The sequence below is a fragment of the Mauremys reevesii genome, linkage group 1 (genome assembly GCF_016161935.1).
Source record: "Mauremys reevesii isolate NIE-2019 linkage group 1, ASM1616193v1, whole genome shotgun sequence".
Lineage (NCBI taxonomy): Eukaryota > Metazoa > Chordata > Testudines > Geoemydidae > Mauremys > Mauremys reevesii.
The window spans coordinates 33,238,437-33,256,389 of NC_052623.1; the positions used below are offsets into that span (position 1 = coordinate 33,238,437).

Consider the following 17,953-nt stretch of genomic DNA (forward strand, 5'->3'; position numbering starts at 1 on the left):
GTTTTCTTTTGACTCAATATTTTTGTGACGTGGATAAAATACTAAAGAAAAAGAACTCTTATTATTAACATCCCTTGAAAAACCTGAATCATGCTGTTTTTTAGAGTGAATTCTATTAGTGTTCGTGAATTGAAGATTTTTAAGTAGTAGACCGGTTGTATTTGTTTCTAGTGTTTGGTACACCTCTCTGTTGCTTCTGTTTGAGCAGGTCTCTGCATGAAATGATCTCAGTTCACTAAGGCTGTGATTCAGCTATCTATCTTAATCAGGAAAGTGTTTAAGCATGGGGGACTTCTGCACAGGCTTAAAGTTAAATATGTGCTGGGGATAATGTTATTTCTATTCTGTAATAGCTGCCTCTGTCTGTTCTATGCAGTATTGAAATTTCTTTACAGTATCACCTGTGCTGTACGTGGTGACTTTCAGCAGTGAAATTTCATCTCTTCCATGAGAACATGTATCATATTATTAGGACAACAGGCTATCTACAGAGTAACTATTTTGGTAACTAAGCCATTTTCCATCTTACGGACATCTCTTATCTATATCTCATAGGATTGTTCTAGAAGTGATGAGCCCATGGCTGTTAGGACTCCGCAATCTGAGAAAGAAGCCTCAACTTCCTGTGGCCACAGGGAAACAACAAAACTTACTCAGCGATGTAAGAGGGCAACTGCATTATTTACTTTATTTTGAAAGCTCTTGAAGGCAGAGACTATCTATTTGTTCTCTGTTTGTACAGGGCATAGCACAATAGTCTTGGTCCATGGCTGAGGCTCCAGGTGCTAGTAGAATACATATTAATAATGGGTAATGTATTTTATTATTAACCACTGTAGCTTGTTTTCTAAGTGAATGTATTAACATGTATTAGGAAATTATAGACAGGATGAAGTATAAAGACATAAATGAGTTGCAAGCCTTGTATAAAAATATGAAAACATCTTGATATTGTCTTTAAAAAGAATTTATTTTTTAAACCACTTTAAGAATAAGGTGCTGTTTGTTCCTGCCAGCAGGTATATGGGATCTTGGGGAGCAATTACCACATGGGTGGGGTGCAAAATAAACTTTATTAAGAAAATGCAAAAACAGGGAAAATTCAATAGTGAGGGGTATGGGGTTTGTTAAGGTAGACAATTGGGGAGGGGTTTCTTTTGGTGAACAGTATAGGGGGTTTCAATAGTGGGGTACAATACACTTGGTAAACAATTAACACTGAAGTATAAAAGCAACAGGTAGCTAACAATTTCTTTGTAAAAAGGTGTGTCACAGCAGCATATAACCAACTAACAGTTATGGAAAAATATGTTAAATAACAAACAATTTTAGGTAAAAATGTGTCACAGTGGGGTAAATGTAGAATGTGTGGTGTATCAGAGAGAAAAAGGTAACCAATGGGGTTTTATGCTAGATTGGGATGGGGGAAGAGAAGCACGTGGTGGAGCAGAGGGAGATTTAAACTTAGAGAGACACAGAGAACAGAGAGACTGTAAGGAGTCAGAGGGACACAGAGAAGCTGGGGTGGGGTGGGGTGGGGGTTGCAGTGGAAAGACAGACTTAACCACAATTATACAAAACACAGCAAAATCTTATCTATGATCTAACTTAACCAAGACTACACAAATTAGCAAGTAACAAAACACAATGCAACAATTCTCTAAGCCTAACTTACAGAGTATAATGCTAAAACTAACTTAACCTAATGAGTGGACCTTATACTAGGGGTGGTTCTCCAAGAGTGTGGCTGCAGCAGTGGAGCAACTGCAAGTGAGCTGCCCAGGATAGAATCCAGGGCGGCACAGGTTTATTTCTAGCAGCAAAGGAGCTGCAGAGCCAGAAACAGATTACAGATGCAGACCAAGGAGTTAACTTGGGTCTGTCTGTTGGGGAAAGAAAGCCAGCAGCTAGAACAGGGGGGGTCTGCAAGAGAGAGTTCTTACCAATCCCCAGGACAACAGCAGAGGCAGAAGCAGGCACAGCAGCAGCAGCAGCAGAGGACGCAGAGAGGACTCAATTTGCTCACAATAATCAGGAGATCTCCAGGCAAAATTTGTTGTTCGTGGGAGGGGAGTTTAAAAACGGGGGTACGCTCAAAAACAAACGAGAGCGGGGAGAGGGCCTCCCAAAGGCCCCTAGCTGATCAGACCAGGTGGCAAAGCAAGGACCTTCTCCGAGGTCTGATTAGAAAATGTCTGGTTATATAGGCAGACTTAGGCAGTTTCCCGCCAGTAACTTTGGGATTGGTTCCCCTTCTTAGAGGGGAGGAGAGAAAGCAGGGAAAAGACTTCAGGTGTGCACAGACATGTCTGGGCTAGTTCTAAGTCACAGGCATGACTTACATGCTGAGCTATGTGGCCATATAAGATCTTGCATTCTTGGGCAGCGCCCCCTACACCGAGCCCAGGTCTGAACAAAGGAGGCAGAGGCCCACCCCCACCTGAGCAGAGCAATGGCTCCGGTTAGTCAGCAAAGACCATTCCATTGAGCAGGGCCAGGCTATGACTTTTGCTAGCCCCATGGCCGGGAGGGGCAGCCACACAGAGAGGAAAACAAAAAAGGAATGCAGCAGGGAGGTTGTTCTCTGTTTGTACAGGGCATAGCACAATAGTCTTGGTCCATGTCTGAGGCTCCAGGTGCTAGTAGAATACATATTAATAATGGGTAATGTATTTTATTATTAACCACTGTAGCTTGTTTTCTAAGTGAATGTATTAACATGTATTAGGAAATTATAGACAGGATGAAGTATAAAGACATAAATGAGTTGCAAGTCTTGTATAAAAATATGAAAACATCTTGATATTGTCTTTAAAAATAATTTATTTTTAAACCACTTTAAGAATAAGGTGCTGTTAATACTGCTGTGACAATCATGTGGTAGCTCAGGCTATGGTTATTAAAGTGATTTTGCATCTCATTATTACATATTTTATGTGCTGCTGTCCAAATAAAATCCAGTTAAATATATTCCAATTATATAGCCTAATTCTTGCTACTAGGATGACAAAAATTGAAGTGTAATAGACTGAAGGCTATAAAACTACCTGTGTCCAAATTTATGAATTCTTAGGTTATTTTGCTGGATTTACAGGGAATGAATACATTTTACAGTTCTTTCTATGTTTCTGTTCAAGATGGCCTTTCTGCTGGGGTTTCTGGATGCACACTGCTGGAGAGAGGGGGAAAGACCCGATGTAACTTTCAAGATTTGGGAGTAAATACTAGAGAGACAATGGCACACGTGAAAGACTGTAAAACAGGTAGAGTAACTCCATTTCCTTCAGGTTAGCCTTGCCTTCTAAGGGTCTGCTTTGGGGAGGTGCTAAGTACTAGTAGTCCATTGATTTCAGTGAGTTGCAAGAGCTCCATATCTTCAGCAGCAAGCCCACAGTATTTGGTTAATACAGGGGTAGGCAACCTATGGCACACGAGAAAATCTTTCTTAGTTTAAAAAAAAAAAGCATAGAATAAACATGGCTTCTGTAGTAAGATGTGGAATAAATGTCTCTTGTATTTGTTAAATGAAGTATTAAGAAACTGATTCAAAGATTGACTTTGAACATTGTTCAGAATCAAGAATGTTGTCTATCAAACGAGGGCATTTTGATTTTATTTTTTCATAGAAAAATATAGTCTCTGCTAAACAAAAAATTCTACTAGAATGGAAATGTGATCTTATGGGTGTAGCAAAGGACCAGGAGTCAGATCTGTGTTCTGTTACTGAATCTGCCACTTACTTTTTGTGGTGACTTTAAGTAAACTACTTATAAAGCCTTCTATGCCTAAGGGCTTGGCTACACTTGAAAGTTGCAGCGCTGGGAGTTACAGCGCTGGTCATGCAGCTGTGCAGGAACAGCGCTGGTGTGTGGCCACATTTACAGCATTTCCAGCGCTGTTGGGAGTGCTGCATTATGGGCAGCTATCCCAGCATTCAAGTGGCAACAACGTGCTTTTCAAAAGAGGGGGGTGGAGGGTGGTGTACTGTGACAGGGAGCGGGGAAGATAGAGAGAGTGGATTTTTGGAGCCAACACTGTGTGTTAGCTTCCTGGATTGAAAAAATCACAAAATGTTCGCGAACCCTTAGTCTTAATTGCAAACAGCCTGCATCCAATGCTGTTTCTCTGTCAAGCAAACATTCACTCCCTGCCTCTCATTTGATCGTTCACAGCCAGGTACAGATAGCTCCTGTTTGCTGTGATCAGTGTTTGTTTTTTTAGATAAGCAGTTCAACAGAGCTCCGATCGGAGTTCACAACAAAACAAAGAGAGGCTGCATAACAAAACAAAGAGAGTAATTTAGTGAAAAGCATTCTGGGATATCTCCTTATTCCCTGGAGGCCAATAAAAGCGCTGGTGTGTGTCCACACTTGATGAGCAGCGCTGGATCACCAGCGCTGCAATCGCTACACCCCAACCTGACCAGGTGTACAGCCAGCGCTGCAGCCAGGGAGTTGCAGCGCTGGATGTGCCTTGCAGGTGTGGACGGTTACTAATTGCAGCGCTGGAAAGCCTCTACCAGCGCTGCAACTTGCAAGTGTAGCCAAGCCCTAAGTCTCCCCATCTATGAAATGGAGTTAACAGCACTCTACTTCACAGGGGTATTGTCTGGCTTAATCCATTAATATTAAAGTGCTTTGAGATCCTTGGATGGAACATGATACAGAATTAAACAGTATTATTTCTTAGTCAGACGTTAGCATGCATTTCAAAGGGGCAAGTATAACTGGGATCAGTGAACATTTTTAGAAAAAATCAGTTACATCATTGTGGTGTACTGTTTTATTATACTGCAAAGCAGGTTGGGTTTACAGTTAAAAGCAGACTTGCTCGGCCTAAGTACAGTGACCGCATTTATATGTGTCATGCTTTGTCTGGAATATAAAATATGGTAGTAATAAGTATTTTATGAAACTGCTTTTTTGGGGGAGAGAGAGAGAGAAAAGTCTGACTTAACCCTTACAAGCTGACATAAGCAGGGTTCCTTAGTTATGTCTCCAGAACAGTACACATTAGGGCATCTCTCTGTGTATAACCTGGTGATTGGTCATAAGTCTGGTCTTCATGATCCCTCAAAATAAGAAATCAAAGGCTGGTTACACACAGATCTTAATGTTGTTTCTTAAGTTTACTGGGCAATAAAGTATTGCCTGTAATTACGTAATATGATTTAAATATTTTTGGTAGTAATATTTGTCTTAAAAGAAATAAACTTACTTCTCTGTTTCAGGCTTCAGTGGAATTCCAGTGAAAGTGGTCACAAATCTATATAGCTTAGGCTTGCCCAGGGAATGGCAGCTTTACCAATACCATGTAACATTTAATCCAGAGTTGGAATCAAAGCGCCTGCGCATTGCTTTGCTTTACAGCCATACCGAACTTCTTGGAAAAGCCAAAGCATTTGATGGAGCTATCCTTTTTCTTTCTCAAAAGCTGGAAAATCAGGTGAAGATAAGCCTCTTCTGCACTTTTGCATTACCACAAAGCCAAAGTCATTTTAATTATGACCTTTGTGTTGGCAGGCTGAAACTATCCCCTCCCCAAAACCTTCTCTTTTATTTGTTTAAAAGAGTTCAAATAATTTTGTGAGCAAGCCATCTCCTCTTATCTGAAGATTGGTGTTGGCAACATCTACTGCCGGAGGGGATGGTTTAGTGAGCTAAACACTAAGATTGAAATAGCAGGATCAATTCAGTTCATCATCCTCCAAGGTAGATATATTGAATTCCTTGCATTTTATTGTATGTGGATCTTTAAAAAATGAGGCTTGTCCACTTTGTGAGGACACTAAAGATGGCACTGTAATGATGTCCTTGGCCAAAATTCCCCTGGCCACCATCTTCTGATGTGTAGAGTTTTACATGCTGGTTGTCTTATCTGACTTCTGTCCTTCTACTCAGAGGTGCCTGCATTTCATTAGTGCTGCATGTATGCATACATTTTGGCAATCTTTAATTGAGCATAGCTCCCATTTTAACTGGTTGTCTGTTAAGCTAATAGAGGTTGTTGTCAGTAGCTACTGGTGTGGTGCTTTGCTCTTGTTCGATGATAATAAGTCGGCTGCGTGCATGTTCCCTCTGTGTGCTGTCCCAGCTCTGCGAGATAGCTGACACAGCAAACCCCGAGAGAACCCCCAAAGATGACAGACTCTAGTAAGGTACAAAGGAACCCGAGCCAGATTTATTGTCAAACAAAGCACAGTAATAGTTTCCCGTAGACTCTACAAGACATACTATGGCAATGGACTGGCTCAGTCAGTGGCGGGACTTTCCACTGCCCCCTAGGCAGGGGTGAAAGTAACTTACAGGACTTACCGGTACCGCTGGAGTCCTGAGGGGGCGGGGCCTCAACCAGAAGGGATGGGGCCTCTCAAGATTTAAAGCTCCTGGGGCACCGGCTGTGGCTGGGAGCCCCAGGGCCTTTAAATCAGCCTGGGGCTCCCAGCTGCAGAGGTGGCTGGGAGCCCCCAGGGCTCAGGGGCAAATTAAAGGGCTCGGGGCTCGGGCCGCCATGGAGCTCCGAGCCTTTTAAATCCCCACCGAAGCTCTGGCTGCCAGAGCCGCGGACTCGATTTAAAGGGCTCTGGGCTCCCCACAGCCGGGGGAGCTCTGAGCCCTTTAAATCCGGCCTCAGCCCGGCCGCCGGAGCCGTGGGCGGGATTTAAAGGGCTCTGGGTTCCCCGCAGTCATGGGAGCTCTGAGCCTTTTAAATCCTGGCCCCAGCCCGGCCGCCGGAGCTGCGGGCGGGATTCAAAGGGCTCTGGGCTCCCCGCTGTGGTGGGAAACCCAGAGCCCTTTAAATCCCTGCTGCTGAAGCCGGTGCGGTCCAGCACGGCGAACTGGCTCTTGCCGGTACGCCATACCGGACCGTACCGGCTTACTTTCACCTCTGCCCCTAGGTCAGACAAAGATGTGTACTCCGGGACCTTCTTTTATACAGTTTACTCATCCCTACTGACGTATTGAAGTACAGCCCCTTGGCTCATTAGAGTGCTGTCTCCCCTTTGATCATGTTGTTTCAGACAAACAGATCTATCCATCATGCTGTCCTGTCTCTAAGATGCACCTGCCTGTTCCTTGTTATGTCTATGGAGTGTCCTTGTATCGGGCTGTCCAGGTGTCATCTTGGCACAAGTTCCTCTTATTAGCACTTGTATGTGAATGCACCTGCTTCCAACAGCCATCTTCTGTGAGTTAGGCCTGCCTCTGGCTCACAGCCAAGCTTTTGCTTAGCAATGCGTGGAAGTACTTTTGTTCAGGCTTCAGGCCTCAGACTGGGCCTTTGACACAAGAGTTTGTTTCACTACTACATCAGTTTCCAGGTCTGTCAATCTAACACTTTTCAAAGCTTGAAAATACAATATGTTTTTAAAAAGTAGAAAAAGACAGAACTATGGTATACAGTTCTTTATTTTCTGGGGCTTCACATAGCACACTGAAGTGTCTTCACTTTACCATGTTAAAATTGCTATTGCACTTTAGTTGTATTTCCCAGTGTTTGGTGGCCTTACAAGCATTGCTCAGTCTCAAGTTTTTAGTAATATTGCTAGTGTTCCAGTAGTCTGCAGTTTGAAACATATTACTGGAACAAAAGGTGAGTAAGCGGGGGGAAAAAGCCTTGTAAACCAAGGAGCTGTTTAAATGGGTTTATGGAAGAAAATGCCACAAACCTTTAGCTTCTTCTGGGTTATGCTGTAGCAGTAGTTTTTTGGCCCAGAAATAAATTTTAAATTATCAGTGACTTTTGTATTGTAAGGAAAGCTCTGTCTTTGGGAGAGTAAAGATTGTGCCAATAAACACAGTGCTCTGGATATGTTGGTTGAAGGCCTACGTGCCCAGTTAATTTTTGCATTAGTTACAGTCCTTGTTGTGAACATTAACTTCCTGATCCCAGAAAATCGATGAAAAGACAAATTATCTGAACAGTAATATAGGATACATTTTTGGTCAGTTAAACTTTTACAACTACTATTCTGTATTCAAGGCAAGATGCGGATTGGATATTATATGTATGTGTTTTGAATTTTTTCTTAGGTTACAGAATTAGTGAGTGTAACAAAAAGAGGTGAGACTGTAAATATCACCATTACACTAACAAATCAGTTAGTATCAAGTTCCCCTGTGTGCATTCAGTTTTTCAATATCATCCTAAAAAAGTAAGTGGTTTTGAAAGTGTTTGTTTTAGATTAACTGTTAAAGATGGAGCATAAAAACATGGCCTTATAAAAATGGTGTGAAAATTAAACTTCTAAAAAGTTGCATATCTAGTAGCATCTGACTTTTTCAATTGTTCAGGTTGTAAAAATGCAGGTTGAAAATCTCTCGGTGTATTGTACATAGTAAAAAAAAGAAATTGTTATAAAATATTAATTGTCAGAAGTAGTTATAGAAAATATAAGTACCGTATTTTTCCATGTATAAGACTATACTTTTTCCTAAAATAGTTAGACTAAAAATTGAGGGTCGTCTTATACACGGAAGTAAGCCGAGGAGACCCGCGGGGATGTGAAACTGCCCATACCCAGTGATGAGCTGCCAAAATCCCAACCGCTATCCACCCCCCCACCCCCGAACTGCCCTGCCCTCTCTCCAACACCCCCTTCCTGCCCCCTTACTGCGCTGCCTGGACGTGGCTGGCGGCGCTACAGTCCGGCCGCGGCTGGAGCTGGGAGCCCGGAACGCGGGGCCGGGGCAGGAGTCGGAGGATGTGGCGGGAGCCGGGCGGCCGGAGCCGGGGAGGGTCGTGGCCAGAGCCACGCAGCCGGAGCTGGAGCCGGGCAGCCGGGGCTGCCGCTGCGCCCAGACTCGCGCTGCCGGAGCCCGGCCACATGGCAAAAGAGCAGGAGCCGGGCGGCTGGAGCCACGGGGCCAGGCAGTGTCCGGAGCCGGGCATCCGGGTAGGTGGGGTCGCAGCCGCCGCAGTGCCCGGACCCGCACTGCCGGGGACGCGGGGCAGCGGGGCCGGGGCTGGAGCCGGGCGGCCGGGGACGCGGGGCCGGGGCTGGAGCCGGGCGGCCGGGGACCCGGGGCCAGGCGGCCGGGGACCCGGGGCCGGGCGGCCGGGGACCCGGGGCCGGAGCTGGGAGGCCAGGACGCGGGGCAGGAGTCGCGGGGCCGGGCCCGGCGTCCGGGGCAGGAGTCAGGCGGCCGGGGACGCGGGGCCGGGAGGCCGGACCTGGGTGGCCGGGGAGGGACGCGGCAGGAGCCGGGCAGGGCCGGGGCCGGAGACCAGCCCGGGCGCCCGGCCCTCCTCATTCCCTCTACCCCTACCTCGGTGTCCTCTTCCTGGGCCTGAGCGGCAAAGTCAGGGGGGGACACCTGTAGCACGGCCCGAGCGGCAAACCAAAAACAAAAAAATGGTCGTGCTGCCCTAGGATTGGGTGGAATGCCACCCCATAGAATATGCTGCCCCAAGCACCAGCTTGCTCAGCTGGTGCCTGGAGCTGGCCCTGCCAATCACTAACCTCCAATCAGGAGGGAAACTGGTAGCTTGTCTCTGCAAACAGGCTTCCTCCAATCAGGAGCCTTATGTAACTGAGGTCATCTGATGCTGAACAAACCAATTGGAACACATCCCGTTGGAGGTGGAGAGCGCGTAGGCAGTGCGCAGATGCGACAGGGACCGGTAATGTCGGAGCGTTCTGAGCCCATAAAGATGTTGGAAAATAAAAAATAAATAAGCGAATGTCTTAGTCTACAAAATTCAAACTGAATGTAATCAGTTATGCAAAAGATCATGGAAATAGAGCTGCAGAGAGACAGTTTGGACCTCCTCCCACTGAGTGTATGATCAGACAGTGGAGAAAACAGGAAGAACAACTCCTTAAGATGCCAAAAAAGAAGAAGGCCTTAAGAGGAAAACCAGCAAAATGGCCAAACTTGGAGCAGAGGCTTAAGACTTGGATTATGGAGCAGCGCCAGAGTGGCTTATGTGTGTCAACCAAGCTTATTCAATATCAGGCAAGAATGTTTGCAAGCGAAATGAAGATTGTTGATTTTACAGGAAAGGCAAAATGGTGCTTCAATTTCATGAGGAGAGAAGGGTTGGCCATGAGAGCACGAACAAAGTTAGCACAGAAAATGCCACCAGTTTGAGAATAAAATCCAACAGTTTCACTCCTATGTCATACAACTTCGGAAAAAATATGATTTTGAACCAAGTCAGATTGCAAACATGGATGAGGTGCCTCTCAATTTTGATGTGCCTTCCAACAGAACTGTTGATGTGAAAGGAATCAAAACAGTGGCAATCAAAACAAGTGGCCATGAAAAGACACACTATACTGCTGTGCTTTCATGCTGTGCAGATGGTACTAAACTGCCTCCTATGCTTATTTTTAAGAGGAAAACATATCCTAAAGAGACCATACCACCTGGCATTATTGTGCAAGTTCATGAGAAGGGATGGATGAATGAAAACATTATGGCCATTTGGTTTGCAAAGATTTGGTCCAGAAGACCTGGAGGGCTCTTAAAGAAGCCAGCTCTACTTGTCTTTGATCAGTTCCGAGCACATTTAACAGAAAAGACAAAAAGGGTTGCATCGGATTTGCGAACACACCTAGCAGTTATTCCTGGTGGACTTACAGGTCAGCTACAGCCACTAGATGTTTCAATCAACAAGCCATTTAAAGCCCTGATGAGAGAAGAATGGAGTAGATGGATTCAAAAAGCAGGTGGTAACTTGACACCGACAGGAAGAGTGAAAAAACCAACCATTACTGAGGTTAGCAATTGGGTTCTAAACTCATGGTATGGCGTCAAACAAAAGGTGATTGTGAAGTCCTTCAAGAAATGTGGAATCAGCAATGCCATGGACGGAACTGAGGATGATCTCATTATATATATATATATATATATATATATATATATATATATATATATAGACAGTGACTCAGTAGACAGCAGTGATGCAATAGAAGTTGAAGAAACTGATATGTTCAAAACTAATAGTGATGAAGAAGAAGCAGTGATGCAATAGAGGCTGAATAAAGTGATTTGCTCAAAGCTAAGTTTCAGAGTAGCAGCCGTGTTAGTCTGTATCCGCAAAAAGAACAGGAGTACTTGTGGCACCTTAAAGACTAACAAATTTATTTTAGCATGAGCTTTCGTGAGTTACATCTCATATCTTCGGATGCATAGAATGGAACACACAGACACAGTGGTGAGCTCCAGCCGGTTCGCACGAACCGGTTGTTAAATTTAGAAGCCTTTTTAGAACCGGTTGTTCCAGGACAACCGATTCTAAAAAGCTTTTAAATTTAACAAAGGCTCGGGCAGCTGTCTGCCCGGCCCCGGCCCCAGCTCACCTCCCCCTCTCCCCTGAACGCTCCGCCCTCCTTCTCCTCCCCTTCCCCTGCTTCTCGTGAATCAAATGTTCGCGGGAAGCCTGAAAAAAGGAGCAGGCAGGTAAGCCAGGCGTGTGGGGGAGGGGGCGGGCCGGCTCCTCCTGGCCCTGGCTGAGTGCCCCAGCCCGGTCCCAGCCAAGCACCCCCGGCTCGGGCTGGTCCCACCTGCGCGGCTTGGACCTGGCCCAGCTTGGGCCCCGCGGCTCCGGCCCGGCCCGGGGAGTCGGGCCCCGCGGCTGCGGCGCCAGTCCCGGTGTCGGCCCGGCCCAGGGAGTCGGGCCCCGTGGCGCCGGTCCCGGTGTCGGCCTGGGAGTCGGGCCTTGGCGCCGGCGCCGGTCGGTGTCGGCCCGGCCTGGGTGTCGGCCGGCGCCCGGTCGGTGTCGGCCCGGCCGGTCGGGCCCGTGGCGCCCGGTCGGTGTCGGCCCGGCCGAGTCGGGCCCGTGGCGCCGGTCGGTGTCGGCCCGGCCGGGAGTCTGGCCCGTGGCGCTGGTCGCGGGTCGGCCCGGCCGGTCGACCCAGCAGGGGTAAGAGGCCAGGGCCGGGACTGGGGCGGGGGGGGAGGCGTTGGATCGGGCAGAGGTTCTGGGGGCAGACAGGGGATGGGAAGGGGGTTGGGTAGGCGCCGCGTGGGAGTTCCTGGGGTCTGTTGGGATGGCGGTGGATGGAGTCGGGGCAGTCAGGGGACAGGGAGCAGGGCAAGTTTGGCAGGGGGTGGGGTCCTGGGGGGGGAGTTAGGGTTGGGGGTCTTGGGAAGGAGTGGTCAGGGGACAAGGAGCAGGGCAGGGGGGGTTATGGGTTGTGGTTTCTGAGGGGGGGGCAGGACGTGGGTGGGGGGTGTACTCACTGGGCGGTTCCCTACCGGGTCTTCGGTGCTGGGTCCTTCAGCCGCCGGAGCCGTGCTGCCGAAGACCCAGTAGGGAACCGGTTCCTAAGATTTTGGCAGCTCATCACTGCACAGACAGGAGATATTTATACATACAGAGAACATGAAAAGGTGGAAGTATGCATACCAACAGGAAGAGTCTAATCAATTGAGATGAGCTATCATCAGCAGGAGGGAAAAAAACTTTTTGAAGTGATAATTAAGATGGCCCATAGAAGGTGTGAGGAGAACTTAACATAGGGAAATAGATTCAATTAGTGTAATGACCCAACCATTCTAAGTGTGATGCATAATATCATAGTACTGGTATGTAAATGTTGCCTAATTACTAAATAAAAATGTGTTCTATGTTTAAAATATTGATTTCTGAATTTTGGGTTAGAAAAGTGGGGGGCGTCTTATACACGGAAAATTACGGTACTTCTGATGAAAGTGTTAACATAAATGTGATACTGTCATTATTTAATAGTATTACCTATTATTAAAACTTTATTTATGTCCAGCGTTTTGGGCAGCAGTAGTGATTTCCACTTGAATTTTGAAGATGATCAACTTTTTTGAGATTCTACACTTCCTTAACACATGAATAGCTCAATATATGGAATTGTGTACATTTTGTTAAAGGACATGTTTTTTCTTTTATAAGAACCATTGGAATGAATTCATTTCTTGCATTCCATAATGCAGGTATAACTCAACTCTGTCTTAATCAAATCTCACACCTGTGTGGCCTCATTGCCCCCATACCAAGTGTTTGTAAATTGCCACCACACAGACTTTTTGACTTCACTTATCAATTGTGCATTAGACCTTTCAATAGAATGGGGTAGTACTAGCTACTGTTGTCCTGAACTCTTGCAGTATTTCCAATTTGTACTAAGATATTATAGCTGATATTGGTTTCTGAACTGCCCCTTTTTTTCCTTGTGACTATGTTTCACTGATCTGGATGTGGTCTTTTTCTTTTTAATTTTTTTCTTGCACAGCAGATTGTGAGATTTACTAGATATAGTTTAATTTTCAGGTCCAAATTGCTGTCTTGAAACCTGAGCAATTTCTAGAAGATTGCTTTGTTTGAAGAATTATTCCAGGGGGAATTCTGTGCCACTGCGCACACAGAATTCATGACCTTCACAGATTTCTTTGCTTCCCTGCAGAAAAGTGACTTCTGATGGGGAAGCAAAGGGAGGCCGCAAGAGTAGTCATGTGCCCTTCCCTGGCAGTGCAGACATGTTGGTTCAGGCGCCCAGAGCAGCTTGTAGAGATGGAGATGAGGAGGAGGCTGGGCAGTCGTGTGTGTGTGTGTGTGTGTGTGTGTGTGTGTGTGTGTGTGTGTGTAAGAGAGAGAGACAGACATTCTGTCCCTCTCGCTTGTTATTGTGGCACGCTCAGCGTGGAGGGGTAGACATGGAGCAGGCTCTGTCCCCTCAGGCAGAGCAGAATGTAGCAGCTTGCCTGCTTAGTGAATTGTACCCATTGTTCTTAGTGAATTTCCCCCAGGAGTATAAAACAGGTGTAAAAGTTTTAAGACTCCTTTACATTGCCAGAGTGGTCTAAAGGAGCCTTATTATAAAGGACAGTGTGGCCTTATAAAGGCTTATGGTGCTTTGGTGATTAGAACTGTTCTAAATTTTTGTACTGAAAAAATGTCCTGTCAAAATGTGCTCCATGAACTGTTTGCTACTGACCTTTCTGGAGATGGTCAGTAGCCAATATAAATTGTGAGTTTGATTCCCCAACCCTCACTTGCTCTTCAGTTGCCTATGATGTAACAGTGAGCATATGGCTGCATATATTTGTGTTGACTAATAATTCAAAGTAAAGGGTCAAACCTAACTACATTACTATTAGAGAAAGGAGGTTTGGGGATTTCCTCCCATGCTCCCCACTCCCATTCTCCATCCATTGTATTAAATAAATTACCAAAATAATTGAAACTAGCATGATTATATTGTGTTAGTTTAACAAATGAAATATGCAGAATTTTGCAGAATTTTAAAATATTGTGAGCAGAATTTTTAATGTTTTTGGCGCAGAATTCCCCCAGGAGTAAAGACTATAGCTAGATTTGAGACTTGCGTTGTGAGTTCAGCTTCTGTTGTGAATTTCGTTAACTTAAAATGTAATGATCTAATAATGAGTTAAATCTAGTCTGAAATCTATTTTCAGTGTGTTCTAAGAATTATACTTGTTATGTGATGTTTGAAAAATATGCATTAATACATAGGGTTTTGAAAAAGCTATCCATGTACCAAGTTGGACGGAACTTCTACAGTCCATCAGACCCAGTGGAAATTCCCCAGCACAAGTAAGGTTTTTGGGTTTTTTCCTCCCTTTAATTCTAGAATTTTCTGATAACAGTTTATGGTAACATGTAAATCCTTTCCAGTACATCATGCTGGAGAATAGTTTTACTGTCTGAGTCTTGTGTTTGAACAGAATCCCTGCCATCACACACAGGATTTATTATTTTAATTCTTAGGATGTGCTGAATTATTAATACAAATTGCAGCAGGAACTTGGGTACAGAATCGCTACCATAAGGCAGAGCAGCAGGAGCTAGGCAAACCAGTGATGATACTCTTTGTATTACCAGTGTGAGAAGAGAGAGAGGTTATACATCTTGCATGTTTGTGTAGCAATAAATATGCAAAACTTAACCTTAAACACATGGCAACTAAGATGGTGGAAGTGGACCTACATTGTTAAATGTGTTAATTCAAAAAGTTATTTTAAATATTTTTCTTTGCATTCCGTAAGACTGACTCTTTGGCCAGGATTTGCTGTTTCCATTACACAGTTTGAGAACAGAGTGATGTTAAGTGCTGACGTGAGCCATAAAGTCCTTCGCAGTGAGACTGTTCTGGAATTCATGACAAGTCTATATACCAGGATTGACAACGCATGCTTCATACAAACATGTGAAAAGGAGCTGGTAGGGCTTATTGTGCTTACAAGGTAAAGACATTATTATTTATTTTGCTGTTCTGTTGACTTGGGTGTCCTGTCAACTAGAACTATTTGAAAAATAGTGGCTTTTTGCACATCTTTCTACTTAAAAAGTTGTAGTCCATGTTAAAAGTTGTAGTGGTTTTTTGTGTCATTCATAAACTAAGTGTTCATGAGGCAGTAGGTGGCTGTCTGTTAAGGATTATAGGTGTGTCTTGGAGTAGAAAGATCTGCAAAAGCAGGAGAGCATGAAAGAAAGCTGGGTGTCCCATGAAGAGGACAAATGTGGAGGTGGATAATGTATGTGGGGGAGAGTTGCTAGTTTTTGTGGCTATTAGCCTGGATTGGGAGGATATTGTAGACACATCCAGGTCACAAGGATATGTACCTCACGTGGGAGTGCACTGAGTGTCTCCGCCAGAAAAAGAAACTCCTATGGGAAGTGTCTTTAAGAGGGAGCCTCTCTATCACAGTATTGCTGCCCCTTGAAGGGGCAGTGGGCCATCAGTTTTCTCCCCTCACTGTGTCCTTACTGTCTCGAGAAGGTTGAGTTGGCCATTATTGACCCTTCCCCCTGCATAATCCTCCTGTTCTGTGGGAATTGGATTGACCATGTACCACATCTGTTTAAAAATCAGAGCCTTCTGGGGTCTGATGTTCGGCCACTGTTCAACCCATCTTGGGGCTAGGTAGTACACCATTTTAGTCTGTTTTCTCTCTCTTTTTGGATTGCTCTTGCAGCACCTCTTCCTTCTGGCCTGGAAGGAGTGATGGATATGTACTCCTTGAATTTGATGACTTCAAAGCTTGCACACTGATCCTGCAAAGACATATGCATGTCATTATTTTTAGGGTTCTGTGAGTAATTCCAGTGGCCTCAAAGGGCATACACCTCTACCCCGATATAACGCGACCCGATATAACATGAATTCGGATATAATGCGGTAAAGCAGTGCTCCAGGGGGGTGGGGCTGCACACTCTGGCGAATCAAAGCAAGTTTGATATAACACGGTTTCACCTATAACACGGTAAGATTTTTTGGCTCCTGGGGACAGTGTTATATCAGGGTAGAGGTGTACTTGCAGTCGATAAAATTAATGCATCCATATGTCTTTGCTGGTTTGGAGCCTTAGATTTTTTTTTAAACTTAATTCAGTGTAGTTAAAATTATCACTAAGTTATTCGAGTAAATATGTATCTACTGGCACATCTATGTTAAAACTGTCTTTTGTAAATTAATCAGTCTGCTTTACAGTAATATTTGATAAGTTTTTAAAAAAGTTTTTATTGTACTACTGAAAATTCATTAAAGGTGCAAGCTGTATCCTTTGAGAAAATATAGAAGACAACATCACATACTACTGTTAGGCGATATACTGATAATATTTGTTGTGTCATTCTAAGCTCCCACCCGCCCCCAATATTTCCAAATGGACAAGTCTCTGTACTGGAGAAGACGTATGACTACAGTCATTTATACCACACTTAAACAGGCCAAGCAATTAAATCCCCTCACTTATTCTGCATTTTCACAGATATAACAATAAAACCTACCGTATTGATGATATCGACTGGTGTGTGAAGCCAACTGACACATTTCCAAAACGTGATAGCACTGAAATCTCTTATGTTGATTATTATAAGCAGGTAGGTTAAAAACTAGGAAGCTGTTACAATCAAAAAATTTTTTTATATTATTTTGTATGGTCACTTCTGAATGTACTGGCGCTGTAATTGTGGCAAATATGACCAAGGTTTTCTATATTAAACACAAAAAAGGAACCATTTTTAGTGGTATGATGTACATTGGAAATACAGTACTGTTACAGTTGGATGTTTAAAATTACTTTTATTAATAGACTCTGGTAACTCTTTGCCAGGTTCTAGGATGAGGAACTGTTTGTAAAGTGTTTTGAAGATGAAATAATTCTTTAAGTGTGAAATATTATTAACAGCATTCTGTATATTAGAGCATTTGGCTTAACCTCTTATGAAAAGTAACAGAACTTTAACTTGTTCCATTGTCTTAAAGTATTCTCAGGACAGAATGCTCTTGGCAAGTAAGAGCAAACATTGCTCCATCCATAAACATACATGCGTAAAAAATAAGTTACAGTGAAATCCTAAGAAGAATGATGTTTCACATTTACATGGTACTTACATATTTGAAGCACTTTATGAACATTAATAAAATCATGAGTATACTTAGTGTGGCAAAAAGCATTTTCACACTCATCGCTACTGTACTGCACAGTGTATTAGTAAAAGTAATTTAAAATATCTAAAAATATTTAAATATCTAAAAATCCATATTACCAATGTACAATAGTCCCTTTTTGTGTTTAATATGCTTCATAGTACATGAACGTGCTAATATGGAAAAAAAATCTGCTCATACTCTTAAGATGCTGCGTGTACAATACACATTAAAAGGTGTTATATTTCATTTGTGTTTCCAGCACTGGAACTACTGTACAGTAGTTAGAATGCCATTGTTATCCATCTTTGCCCTTGTTCATATGTTTAAGGGCTGGCTTACATTTGGTCTTATCGCAGGCATCGTATCCTAATCCTATTTTGAGACATTAGATTGGGGTAAAGTATTGCTGCTTTTCATTTAAAGGTTTAATTAGGCCCAAAGATAAAATTGGGACTGTTACACTTGTTGGGTGCATTTGGCCTTGCAGCTTCAGATATACTCTTCCTGAACGCTCTTATTGTTAGTGCCAGAGTAAATCTAGTAACTCCACTGATTTCTGTGGAGTTGCTCCTG

The 17,953-nt window shown here is 44.1% G+C and overlaps 1 protein-coding gene across 7 annotated transcripts in view; it reads left to right on the forward strand.

Annotated features, from left to right (window-relative positions):
* PIWIL4 (piwi like RNA-mediated gene silencing 4) overlaps positions 1 to 17,953 on the forward strand; it is a 69,033-nt gene that overhangs the window by 1,463 nt on the left and 49,617 nt on the right. For all 7 annotated transcript variants that reach the window (XR_005598458.1, XM_039538704.1, XM_039538714.1 and 4 more), the window contains 7 exons: positions 556 to 661; positions 3,138 to 3,263; positions 5,231 to 5,445; positions 8,034 to 8,155; positions 14,458 to 14,538; positions 14,991 to 15,188; positions 16,716 to 16,827. Coding sequence is in view for 6 of the 7 variants with exons in the window: in XM_039538704.1 (XP_039394638.1) it covers positions 556 to 661; positions 3,138 to 3,263; positions 5,231 to 5,445; positions 8,034 to 8,155; positions 14,458 to 14,538; positions 14,991 to 15,188; positions 16,716 to 16,827 (960 nt within the window). In the remaining variant the exon portion in view is untranslated. The remainder of the gene's footprint in view (positions 1 to 555; positions 662 to 3,137; positions 3,264 to 5,230; positions 5,446 to 8,033; positions 8,156 to 14,457; positions 14,539 to 14,990; positions 15,189 to 16,715; positions 16,828 to 17,953) is intronic.